Raw genomic sequence first — 12,951 nt, 5'->3', positions numbered from 1 at the left:
CATCAATCTTAAAGATTCAGCAGGGAATAAGAAAGAGCCTTTTATGTTTTGTGGTGGAAGAAAATGAACAGTTTTACTGGAAAACAACCACTTTGCTGTGAATGCAATTTAGAAGCCATTTTAAGAACATCTCTGCCCACTTCAGACTGCTCAGAGGTCCTTCTGCATGATGATAAAGGGATCTGTACTCACTGTTTTCACACCCTAGTGATTGTCCAGCCTTGCAGAGATAGTGGAGGCCATGCAAGGCTCAGGTAGGCTGCAACAGAAGTGTAGGAGAAAAGACAAGGACATGGCATGGAAAGACATCTGCAGCTGTTGGGAGTTCACAGCCTCCATTTTCCTGGTCAAAAGCACTGAACAATGCTGAGAGGGCTGCCAGTGTGCCTGACCCATGTTCTGTAAGGTGAGGCAGGAGAAGGTCCAACACACCCAAAGAAACACAAGCCTACCTGAAATGTTAGGCAAGGCTCTTACTTGCAAAGTCACACAAGCTTCAAAGACAGAGATTGTTTTTTGCTTCCAGTCAAAGTTAAATAGGCAGAAAGTCTCTGTGAATTGTTCTGTAAACACACACACAGCATTGCTTAAGAAGTGTTTCTCTCCTGATAAATGATGGCTATCAAGATGAGATGGATTTCTTCAGCATCTTAGCCCATACATGAGATTTAACAGAAACCTTGTCTTCAAGACTTTTCATACAAAACAATTGTTCAGTAAAATCTGTTTATATTATCAGGAAAGGGTATAGTCTCTTCCTGAGAAGCACAAAGCACTAGTTAATTTCATGAAGGTTTGGGTCATCTCAAGTATTTCATATCTTGAAAGGTCAACAACTTCAGTAGTGGGGGAAGGACGGTGGATCATACGTCTGAGTGGCTTTCTCTGCAGACTGCATACTCAGATGGCATTTATCTCAAAGCTATCAATATTTACTAAGGATAACTGTAACGTCACCCTGCCCTTGCTGTATTAGTCATGAAGGACACGAACCACAAAAACAGAAGAGCAAATGGACTTGTACTTAGTGCATGTCTCCTGTTGTAAAAGCCCTTGGATCCTCCTTCTCACATCAGGATGTAGTGTCTCAGGGTTAGAAGGTAATTTAGGCTAGAAGAGACTCCAGAAGTCTCTAGTCCAGCCTCCTCTGATCATTTGTGGTTGTTCAGGGCTCTGCCCAGCCTTGGTTTTTAAGAACTCTGTGCACAGAGATGGTACACCCCCTTTAAGTAAGATGCTGCACTGCTTGACTTCCTTTATTATTAAAAGGTTTTTCCTTGTATCCAGTCCAAAACTCTTATTTCAGCTCATTTCAGCTGTTGTCATAGCCTCATTGAATGGTTTGGGTTGGAAGGGACCTTAAAGACCATCCAGTTCCAACCCCTCTGTTACAGGCACAGACACTTTCTTCTACATCAAGTTGTACAATCCATCCATCCAGCCTGGTCGTGAACATCTCCAGGGATGGGGCATCCACACTTTCTCCAGGCAGCCCATTCCAGTCTCGCAAGAAATAATTTCTTCTTAATTTATGGAATCATCCTTTCATGCACTGCTCTGAAGAACCTGGCTCTAACTTCTTGATGACCTCTTTATAGGCACTGAGAGTTTGCTGCTAGGTATCCCCAAAGCCATTCCTTTTCCACACTGACCAAGCCCAGCTCAACAGAACCATTTGTCATTCCACAAGGTGGCTGTGGCCTCTGGCCTGGGGTCCAGACATTTGGGAACACTTGCAACAGGAGTCTCTGGCTTTTTTAGCAGGCATAACAACTCATGGATGAATTCAGAAGGAGAAAACATTCACACAAGTGAGCCAGACTTGGAGTTCTGTGCCATTGCTACTGTGAAGCACAACCTGCCAACTTAACTTTCTTTTCTTCAGGAAAGGAAGGAAAGAATCCCAAGAGAGAGATTTCAGGTCTGAGTCCTGCTTTTATGTGTTTTAATATTTATTTCTGCTTTAAGTCTAAGTCTGAGATAGGCTCCAATCAAGATCCCAAATAAAAATCCATCTGAGTGCCACAGGGAATGAATCCCACTCCCACCCATTTCCCTGTCTTCTATCCTTAAAATACGCTGGCCAGTGTCACTAGATCTCCTGCACCCTAAATGTAAGATTTAGGCATCCAAATCCACCTTCGCAGGTGAAACTTTATTATTTCCAAAGCAGGCCTCACACATCAGCTAGCCTTTTTATTTCATGTCAGGATTCCACCATTTACAGCCTAAAGCCATGGAAACAAGGTGTTATCTAACCTCATTTTATTTCATTGCTAATCACATCAATATCTGCACCCAGGTCCCTGCAGGAGATGGCCTGGAGGGGCCACAGAGCTGAAGCCAGCCAACTGTGCAGCAGGACTCATGTTCATAAATAACACCTATCTCCACCTGACTGCTTTAGAATATACTGTGGAGTCTTCAAGGAACATCCTGTCATTTGAAATGCAGTCACAGTACAGAACTGCACTGGACTTAGCAAACTGACTGAAACCAAAGCCAAATGCCCACTAGCAACCACTCTGAGCTCACCCACAAAACCAGATGACTGTCTATCCTTTTAAAATCAAGCCACTTATTTAGCTATCGAATTGGGAGCTTCTTTTCAAGCAGAGTTGGCTCAGATGTGCACATCTCAGGGATCATTTTACTTTATTTCAATTTTCACTGCAAATCATTTACGCTCACTCAGAAATAAAACGGCCATTAGGCAGGGCAGGACACTAAGGAAATTATCCAGAACATGATAAAGAGAAACTGCAGTATTTACTGTCCATTGTACCAGCTGCAGAATGTGCACACTTCGTCATTTATGAAAAGGTGGTGCTGTCTGAAGCAAATGCTCCGCTGCCAACACACAGAATTTAATATAATGCTCCAGATATATGCAGCTTGTCTTAAGTACACGCCTCTTGGAGTCGTGTGTACCAGGAGGTTGTTAGAATGATTTCCAAGTCAGTGTTATCAACAGGGAGGCCAATACATACATTTTGGACACATCAACTTGAGTAAAGAAATGTGTTTTTCAAAACATAACCAACATCTGTTTAAGACTGCAATAAGGGCCTGGTTTTTAAACCACCTCCAGGCAACCTTTGAGTTTTGTAGTCATAATTATATGTGAATGCAAAACTAGAGGCTGTTTCAGAACAGGAGGCCTTTAGTGTTTTATTTTCTGGATGCATGTCCTGTAGTTTTCTATGTCCTGTTAATGTAGATTTTTTTTCCCCCCAGCATTAGTAGAACCTGTCCTTTGTGAAGTGCAAAGTTACTCCCAAAGAGTAAGTTCTACTACAGAGTGAAATATCCCCCAGAATGAAAAGGCTGTAAGCAACCGCTTCCACTGAAGATCGAATGGGTTTTGTTTAAAACAGAAGCTAAACCGTGTCTCAGACTTATCCTGCTGGTTAGTGCAGAGGACCAGGACTGCAGTCCTGGCCAGTCTACTGCAACAACAAGGCAGCTCTTACATCGATCTTTCCTGCTAGACAGCCCAATGATGGGCTCTTCCAGGCTGATGGTCACTTTTGAAAAATTAAAGGCATAAAGCAGGATTAGATCCTACTCAGCATAAAATATCCTAGGGGCAGCACTGCCAAACAGGATAGTTTTCTGTCCTATCCACAGCCCCATAAGAACTCTAGGCTCACAGACACCGTAGCTAATGTGTCTCTGCAACAACATAATTAGAGCCATGACAGCAGTGGCTAAGACAAGAGCAGGGATGGAAACACCTCATTGCACATGTCAAGTCCATAGGAGCTTCTCTGCAATGGGTAAAGATCTGAGAAAGAACCTGGCTCAAGTGAATAGTGCCCAGGGCTTCTCACTGCCTGCAGACATCTCTTCCCCTTCCCCATAGCTGGATGCCAAGAACACAAATAAACTACACACATCTCTGCTCTGCTCAGCCCAGCTTTCAGTGAATTCTGCCAGGCCCGCGGCTCAGAGAAGTGCTCTTGTAGGGAATACACTTGCTATATGGGAGAAGGGGAATGCATAAAGGCCCGAGCTATTCTGCCTACAGGGGGGAAAGCAACAACACTGCTTTCTTCAGGCTGCACTAACATGAAATTCTTAGGGAGGCCCAGGTGCACCAGTAAGGGTATCTCCATTACTTAGCTAGACAAATTCTCAGCCTCAGCCACTGTATCAGTGAAATAAATTTTTTGTTGCAATATAAAGGTTAAACTGCAATAAGGCTGCTAATTCAGCAATATGGATATATAAAGGCCATCTTTTTCCTGAAGTAATTTGGCCAAACTGCATAGACTTTCCAATCTACATCAGCAAAACATGCAGCCCATGGTGACAGAGCAGTGTGGTCTTACAGTACAAAAACACTATTGACTGATAGCTACGTGCCCTGGCTACTTGCCAGGCCCAAATTAACCATCTGAGCTACTAGAACGGATAGCTGGGGGCAAAAATATAACTGCCATCATCTCAACATTAGGATTGTTCTAAGCACTTCATTATCAAGTCATTACTCTTGGAGACAGCCTGACACAAAGGGAAAATGCTGATTTCATTTTATTTAATGAGAACAAAGTTCTGTTGGCTGAGCCTCAGTATGTTACTATAATTGATCTCTTTTTTTTTTTTTTTTTTTTGTAACATTGTAAGCATATATTCACTTAATTCTGGTGCTTCCCTGTACCTTGGAGATTTGGAATCAATGCCTGTGTATCAGCTCATGCTGGAGGTGCTCTTCTCTTGAGCACCATCTATCCATCTCCAGGGAAGCACTCATAATGAGCTGTTTTCACACAGTTATGTGTTTTTCTCTTGGCATGTACCATTGCAAGCAGTACATCTCCTTTGATACTGTCAGCATGAAGAAGCTGGGACTTGCATGTGTTTGCAGCACTCATCTCAGTGAAAGGAGAGAAGCATCACAATGCATGCCCAGCACTATGCATGCCAAGGGCAGGAGAGCATAGTCAAAACATTCTGTTCCCAGGCTTCTGTTTAGTTTTCCTTTCTGTCCTCTAAGAATCACCATCTCCAGGGTCCTATCAAGGATCCATGCTTACAGAAGAATATCCACATGCATCTATAAAGGTTTTGTTAAGCTGCACAAGATATGCAGCTGACTCTCAATATCAGCTAAGAGCTCACCGATTTGTGATTTAACATCACCTTGCCTGCACAGCTTGCCCTGTTGCTTTTATATGTGTGGCAAGGCCCTTGGGTGGGAGGAGTAAGAAATGCTGCTGCCTGGGTTTTCTCAGCTCCACTGGACATCCATGTCCTCTGAAATCAGGCTGATAAAAAATTGAATTAATAGTTTTGGAGCCTCAAGTCACCAAAGTGACCCCACCTCTCTACAAAGCCCAGGCAAGCCTCAGACAAACCAGCTTCAGTCACTGGTCTGGATTCCTGTTGGCAGCCAATTATAAGCTCCCAGATGTGCCTGGCCAGGACTGGGCTGACCTCTCCTCACACTAGGCCTTCATCTCCCTTGACATTTTCTCCCGCTGCTCCCAGTCATTTACCTTGCAATCAGTGGTAACTGCTGCAAAGACCGTGGAAGAGTAAGGGGACCAGGCAACATCCCCTACAGCGGCATTCAGGTCATAAACAAACATCGGAGTCCTGTAAAGAGAGGTCCAGGCTCAGTTAAAAACGTATCACTCTGAAAGTGAAACACTCAGATATAAACACTTGGATGTTGCAGCCTGTGCTAAATGCCATCTTCAGGAATGGGATGTGGGATACTTTCTTACACCAAACACTAGCCAGGGTCTGAGCCAAGGGTGTTGCAGAGCTGAACCTCCATCTAATTCCTCTGCAGTGAGAAGAAAAGAAGCATGTTGCTTTCTTTCTGCAAACATTTTGAAAGCTTTCACTGCACACAGTGAGAGGGAGACTCTGTGCTTAATAATCATACAGAAAAAAGTCATCTTCCCTCTCTGTACCTCTGACATCGAATATTAGAGTAGTATTGGCAACAGGAAATATTTGACTCCGACTGATTTACAACGAAATCGGTTTCCTGATTGAAACCAGACATTTCTCAAGCACTAACCCTGAACTTCATTATGTATTTTTAAATGTTCCAATTCTTTTTAATTTTTGCCTCTGTCTATTAGGAGGTGTCTGGCCTCTGAGGCCACCTACCAGCTCCTGACATTTCTCTATGCCAACGCTCCAGAAGAATCACCCTGCCACAGCAAGTCTGAAAGGTAGACAGTTCCATGGCAAGTCAGTGAGGTTGTTTGCTTGAGCTGCACTTCTTGGCAAATTTCTGAAGCAATGCTAAACTTTGTACGTCATCCTTTAGATTGACTCATCAGCCACCAAGAGCAGAGATAAGACAGCAATATCGGCGTCTTAGAGTGAAACAGACTCAGGCTTAAGCAGAATCAACACTTGCAGCTGGATTAGGCTGGACCTTACTACCCATGCCAGGACACAGTAGGACCTACTTGATGGTGTGATCCCAGATCTTGACTGTCCAGTCAGAGCTGCAGGAAATGAAGATTTTCAAGTGATAGGGATTCCAGCTGATCGAATCCACAGCCATGTGATGGGCTTCAAACACATCCAGGAACTGGTTTGAATAGCATTTTGAACACTGCAATGGAAAGAACTAGTCAGTAATCAGAGCTAGACCTTCTTCCAGAGCTTGTATTCCCAGAGAAAGATGTGTGCAAATATTTGTATGGCCTCCCAGGCTCATCTGGGCTGGCTGGGAAAAGGCAGCTGGTACCCAGAAGTGCTACAAACATCATTTAGCACATGCTGTTTCACCCCAACTGCAGGCAATATTGAGCCAGACATACAGATGGGAATAGGCTGGATTTAAAGCTGGAGGCAGGATACAGAGCCCATTCTCCACTGTAGGAGCTCCCCCCACCTCCTGCAGTGCCTCTGTAATGGGCTCTCAGAAAGGCAGAGGAAAATAGCTCTCATGTTGCACAAGAGCACACCAGCAGTGTGCATTTGGACTGTTCCAATTAAAACCTCCAGTAATGGTATTATCAGCACAGGAAGGATCTGTTGGACCCTTCGGCTCTAACAAGTTTTGGGAATATGCCTGCAGCCCCTTCTCTGCCACCATCCTGTGACAGCTTGTCCCAGCAGCATGCTCCACCACACAGCCCTGTCCTGTGGCTCTTCCCATGCTGCTCATGACTTCCCAGAAGGGTGTTAGAACCCTGGAGGTTGTCCAGGGCTGGGGAATGCTCCCATTGGGCTGCTGGGCCTCGCTGTGCTTTCTCATGAATGGGAGGAGGAATGATGATCCACCTGCTGGAACTAACAGGATACGGGTCTCCATCAGGATCCTGCCAGTGCCATGTTCACAGAAAAATGAGGTTATCCTCCCCCACCTTCCTCCCACAGAAGGCTCCCTTCATTAACCACAAGGATCCCCACTCACAAGTATTGCTCTCTTGGATGTTTCTTTCACATGCAAGCTGTATCTACACTGCAAGTTTGGGGTGGTTTCAGGATTTTCTGTCAGCCTGCCTCAGTACTGTCACTACAAGGACTTTTCAGCACCTTTTTCTACTCCCTGCAGAATGCAGCAAAACATCATCTGCCTGAGCAGCAGGATTGCTTGAAGTGTTGCATGACTTTAATTCTTGCAAACCAAAGCTATAACTAATCAGGAGGCTTAACTATTCATTGCACACGATATTCACTGCCTGGTAACTGCCTGGTAACTCTCACCTGCTTTGTTTACAATATCCTACAGGTACAGGATTAGAGGAGCTGAACTCTCCGCATTACATCAGCTCTACCATCCCCAGGAGGGTGGCTGTGGCAGGAAACAAACAGGAATGGGGCTCATGTCCCACTGAAATTCAGTGACAGTGCGCACGGCTTGCTAATAGTTTGGTGCACACTGTGGCTCTGAGCAACTGTGCTCGCATGTAATTATGGTAACGAAATCGCCCTTAATGGCACGTTCCGTAACTTTGCTTCATAATTCACAATGTGCAGTCGCTGGGAAAATTGATACTTGGCTTGTTTTGAAAGTCGCTTTGCTGGGAACAGACAGAATAGGTCACAAGTAAATCATCACAAGAGAGAGGTTGCTTTATTCGGTTGTCTTTCCATTGAAGGTCCTTAATACCTGACGGCTTTGATCAGTGAGATCTTAACAAGATCTGTCGGCATCCAACAGATCTGTCATGCTTAGTGCTCTGTTTTTAGAGCCTTGCTGGAGTTGAGTCCATGATCAGGGCAGCTCTCCAGCACCAGTATGGTAGGAAACACCCTGGGATATTCTGACCCTCAATACAGGGTTTGCAACCTGCAAGTTTGGCTTGGAGCTGAGCTCCAGGCCTTGGCAGGAAAGGCACCTGCAGTTTTCTCATTAAATAAGCAGCAAAAGGGGTTCTGGAGGGCCTGGCTGGTGTTGTTTGTGAAAAACAGACCCTTTGTGCCATACTCTGTGCTCTGGCACTGCTGATCCTGCACACCACATCTATGCAGACCTTCAGTGACACATCTCTGATGTGCGACACACAGCCATCCTTCCTCCTTCCAAGAGGAAGGAACTTTGAAGGAACGCCATGGAAGTAACTTCCCACTTTGAAGGAACACCATGAAATTAGTTCAGAAAGAAGTTTGACTTTAATGAGTGAGTTTCTGAGTTACACAGAACTGCTGGCAAAGTCTTCTCCTGCTATTCATTTTAAAAACTATACCATTATTAGACACATGTCAAGGCGAAAACAAAACTGCTGGAAAATGTGACGCTTAACTTCTGACAAGACAGCTTTGAAGAGGATGAGTCGATTCAGGGAGCAGGCATTTGTGCAGCATGTCTGATCCTCTAGAGTGCTGCTCAAATATGCTGAAAGGTGTTTTTCTCCTGTTTAAATGGCGGTACGTGTATGTGTCATGGTTTAAACGAAAATCTACCTGTGTCCATGACAGGGGGGCTGTGGGCCCCGCAGGGACCCTGGGCGGAAAGGAAAAGTTAATTAGGAAAAGAAAACAGCAGCAACGATCTAAGGAGGCACACTTATTTACTTAATACTATATCGAAATACACAATACAATATAATATAATTGAAATTAAGCTAACAAATCAAGCAAAATAGGAGAGAGAATGAGTTCGGAAACCGAGAGGCCTACTGTAAACTCTAGGCGAAATGGCTGAAGGCTCCCACACACTCCCCTGAACGCCAGAACTCGAAAGACGTCAGTCCAGCCTGCCAGAGAGATAATATAGTGTCCAGGTCCCGTGACCCATCTCCAACCGTGATGCTCTCTGGGAGATGTAGTCTTCTTCTGTAAGTTGCAGATTCAGTAAAATTATTCATGCTTTATATGATGTTATGATGTGGAATACTGATAGCAAAAAATACAAAATTATTAAACCATGACATTCCACCCCTTATTCTACATCATTACATTATGTTTATACATACATACACACTCATATGTATAGTTGTGAGTAATCAGCAACCTTATTTTCTTAACAATTTATATCTATTCCATACAAATCCCTAAGCTGAGAACAAAACTCTATAACCTAACTCACTATTATTTATTAATTTTGAGAAAAATGGCAAAACTGACAGAAAAAGGAAAACATGACAGCGGTAGAGGGGAAAGGCAGCGCTAGTAGGGCGTCCCCCACATCAAGGTGCACTCATCCTTTCCCAGCCACCACAGCAGATTTCCTTTTGAATTATACTTTTTTCCATGTGTGCTCTACACATGTATGGCCAGTGCACGATATAGAGCCCAGATGGAAAACTTGCTTACAGAATGCCTAATTAAGGTATATAGAAAAGTGTTTCCTTAACATTAATCCACTCTACCTTAAGTCTTGTACCTAATGGGACATTCATCAAATATCTTCTGAGGCTCTACTTATATATACAAGAAATTATTGGCTGCACTCCCCCAGCATCAAATTCCCTTGTACACATTGGACATTCCCATTTTTGTCCATCACCCACCAAGTGCACCCACCACCAACATTCTTTATTCAGGCAGCAATGTCTTTCCACAATTCAGCAGACCAAACAGGTTTACCCCTTCATTGCCAGTTGTCATCTTCCCACTGCTGCAACCACCCCCATAAGGCATTTGCCACCATCCATGAATCAATATAAAGATGAAGCATTGGCCACCTCTCCCGTTCAGCCACATCTAAAGCCAGCTGAACAGCCTTTACCTCTGCAAATTGACTTGACTCTCCTTTACCTTCAGTGGCCTCTGCAACTTGTCGTGTGGGGCTCCATACAGCAGCTTTCCATCTGCGATGCTTCCCTACAATACGACATGATCCGTCTGTGAATAGGGCAAATTTCTTTTCATTTTCTGGTAGCTCATTGTATGGTGGTGCCTCTTTAGCACATGACACCTCCTCTGTAGGTGATGTTTCAATTTTTTTTACCCTCAGGCCAGACCATGATCACTTCTAGGATTCCAGGATGGCTGAGTTTTCCCATTCGAGCTCGTTGAGTAATTAATGAAATCCACTTACTCCAAGTGGCATCAGTGGCATGATGGGTGGAAGGAACCTGTCCCTTAAACATCCAGTTTATTACTGGCAAGCGAGGTGCTAGAAGAAGCTGAACCTCTGTCCCAACTACTTCAGAAGCAGCCCGAACCCCCTCATACACGGCTAAGATCTCCTTCTCAGTTGGAGTGTAGCGCTCCTCAGACCCTTTATATGCTCAACTCCAAAATCCCAGGGGTCGGCCTCGGGTCTCTCCTGAAGCTCTTTGCCACAAACTCCAAGTGGGACCTTTCTCTCCAGCAGCAGTGTAGAGGATGTTCTTCACATCCTGTCCCGTCCGTACTGGCCCCAAGGCCACGGCGCGGGCTATCTCTTGTTTTCTCTGCTCAAAAACCTGCTGCTGCTCAGGACCCCATGAGAAATTATTCTTCTTCCATGTCACCTGATAGAGGGGGCTCACTATATGGCTGTAGTTTGGGACATGCATTCTCCAAAAGCCCACTACTCCCAGAAAAGATTGGGTCTCTGTCTTGTCGGTGGGCGGAGACATAGCAGTGATTTTGTCAATCACATCTGCTGGGATGTGTCGATGCCCATCTTGCCATTTTACACCTAAGAACTGGATTTCCTGGGCAGACCCCTTCACCTTGCTGCGCTTAATGGCAAAACCAGCTTGCAAAAGAATTTGGATTATCTGTTTTCTTTTCTTGAAAATCTCTGCTGCTGTATGGCCCCACACGACAATATCATCAATATACTGCAAGTGTTCGGGAGCATTACCCTGTTCCAAGACAGCTTGGATCAACTCATGGCAAATGGTTGGGCTGTGCTTCCACCCTTGGGGTAAACGGTTCCAGGTATACTGAACACCCCTCCAGGTAAAAGCAAACTGTGGCTTACATTTTGCAGCCAATGGGATGGAAAAGAAGGCATTAGCAATGTCAGTGGTGGCACACCACCTAGCTTCTTTTGACTCCAGTTCATACTGGAGTTCTAGCATGTCTGGCACAGCAGCACTCAATGGAGGTGTGACTTCATTCAGGCCACGGTAATCTACCCTCAGCCTCCATTCTCCACTGGCTTTACGCACTAGCCATATGGGGCTGTTAAAAGGCGAGTGAGTTTTGCTAATCACTCCCTGATTCTCTAATTGGCGAATTAGCTTGTGAATGGGGAGCAATAAGTCCCTATTGGTGCAGTACTGCCATCTGTGAACCACTTTGGTGGCAATTGGTACCTCTTGGTCTTTTACCTGGAGCAACCCCACAGCAGAAGGATCATCTGACAGACCAGGTAAAGTTGACAGCTGCTTAACACCATTTGTGTTTACAGCAGCTATCCCAAAGGCCCATCGATACCCCTTGGAATCCTTGAAATACCCCCTCCTAAGGTAATTGATACCCAAAATACATGGAGCCTCTGGACCAGTCACAATAGGGTGTTTTTGCCAGTTTTTACCAGTGAGACTTATTTCAGCCTCCAACATAGTCAATTCTTAGGAACCCCCAGTCACTCCATGGATATATATTGGTTGTGTCCCTTGGTGACTTGAGGGCATTAAGGTGCATTGTGCACCAGTGTCCACCAAGGCTTTATATTTCTGTGGTTGAGATGTGCCAGGCCACCTAATCCACACAGTCCAGTATACTCTATTGTCCCTTTCCCCCCCGGCTGGGGGCAGGGCCCCTCTATTATTTACCTCGATGGCTTGCAGCAACTGGAACTTTACCCCTTTTGGAAGAGTTCACCTTGGTGGTTGTCTCAGGATCATGTAATTGGTTTCGGTCATTACGGATGAAGTGGGAGCTGTATAGCATTTCCATCAGAGCACTTTCTCTCAAAAATTGGATACCTTTCTCTATATCAGTTCATTTCTTTTTCTCAGGCTCCAAGTCCTGTTTAAAGGGGAATCTATCTTTTACCGCTATCAACATCCGCTTCCAGAGTGTAGGACACACGTGAGTCCCTGGAAATACCACCCAGTTGGCGAGCTTCATTGCCATTGAGCCACACACTGCTGGCCCCATTGTCCCAACATCAAAGTAACCAACTGACTATATGTTCTTTTGGTTGATGCGTGAAATCCTTTCTTAGATCCCAAATTTCACTCAGTTTTAAAGATGGATCAATAATGGTTGTAATACTTTGCTTGCCTTTTGCTCTATCAAGAGTCCCAGGTGTTGATGGTGGCAACTGTGTTGATGAGGCCACCCCATTTAGAGTTCCGGAGCCAAGAAATTCTCATAAAGAAAAACTAGGTTTTGGCTCCTCTTCTTCTTCTTCTTCTTCTATTTTCTCCAGTTCACTCTTTCTTTTTTTCCTCCTTTCTAACCTCCTCTGCTCTTCTAACCTCCTCTGCTCTTCTGACTCCCCCTGTTCTTCTGACTCCCCCTGCTTTTCTGTCTCCCCCTGCTCTTCTGACTCCTTCTGCTCTTCTGACTCCTTCTGCTCTTCTAACTCCTTCTGCATTTTCTCTAACTGAGTTGAAACTCGTTTTGTTTTTCGCCCTCTTA

At 44.7% G+C, this 12,951-nt stretch overlaps 1 protein-coding gene across 2 annotated transcripts in view; it reads right to left on the bottom strand.

Moving 5' to 3' along the window:
- The window catches only part of DNAI1 (dynein axonemal intermediate chain 1), a 135,807-nt gene that overhangs the window by 29,573 nt on the left and 93,283 nt on the right, over positions 1 to 12,951 (bottom strand). For both annotated transcript variants that reach the window (XM_015848293.2, XM_015848294.2), the window contains 2 exons: positions 6,435 to 6,583; positions 5,502 to 5,601 (listed from right to left, as the gene is read on the bottom strand). In XM_015848293.2, coding sequence (XP_015703779.1) covers positions 5,502 to 5,601; positions 6,435 to 6,583 — 249 coding nt within the window. The remainder of the gene's footprint in view (positions 1 to 5,501; positions 5,602 to 6,434; positions 6,584 to 12,951) is intronic.

The sequence above is a fragment of the Coturnix japonica genome, chromosome Z, assembly GCF_001577835.2.
Source record: "Coturnix japonica isolate 7356 chromosome Z, Coturnix japonica 2.1, whole genome shotgun sequence".
NCBI classification, from domain to species: domain Eukaryota; kingdom Metazoa; phylum Chordata; class Aves; order Galliformes; family Phasianidae; genus Coturnix; species Coturnix japonica.
Note: the sequence above shows the minus strand (reverse complement) of the source record. Positions and strands in the feature narration are given on the sequence as shown.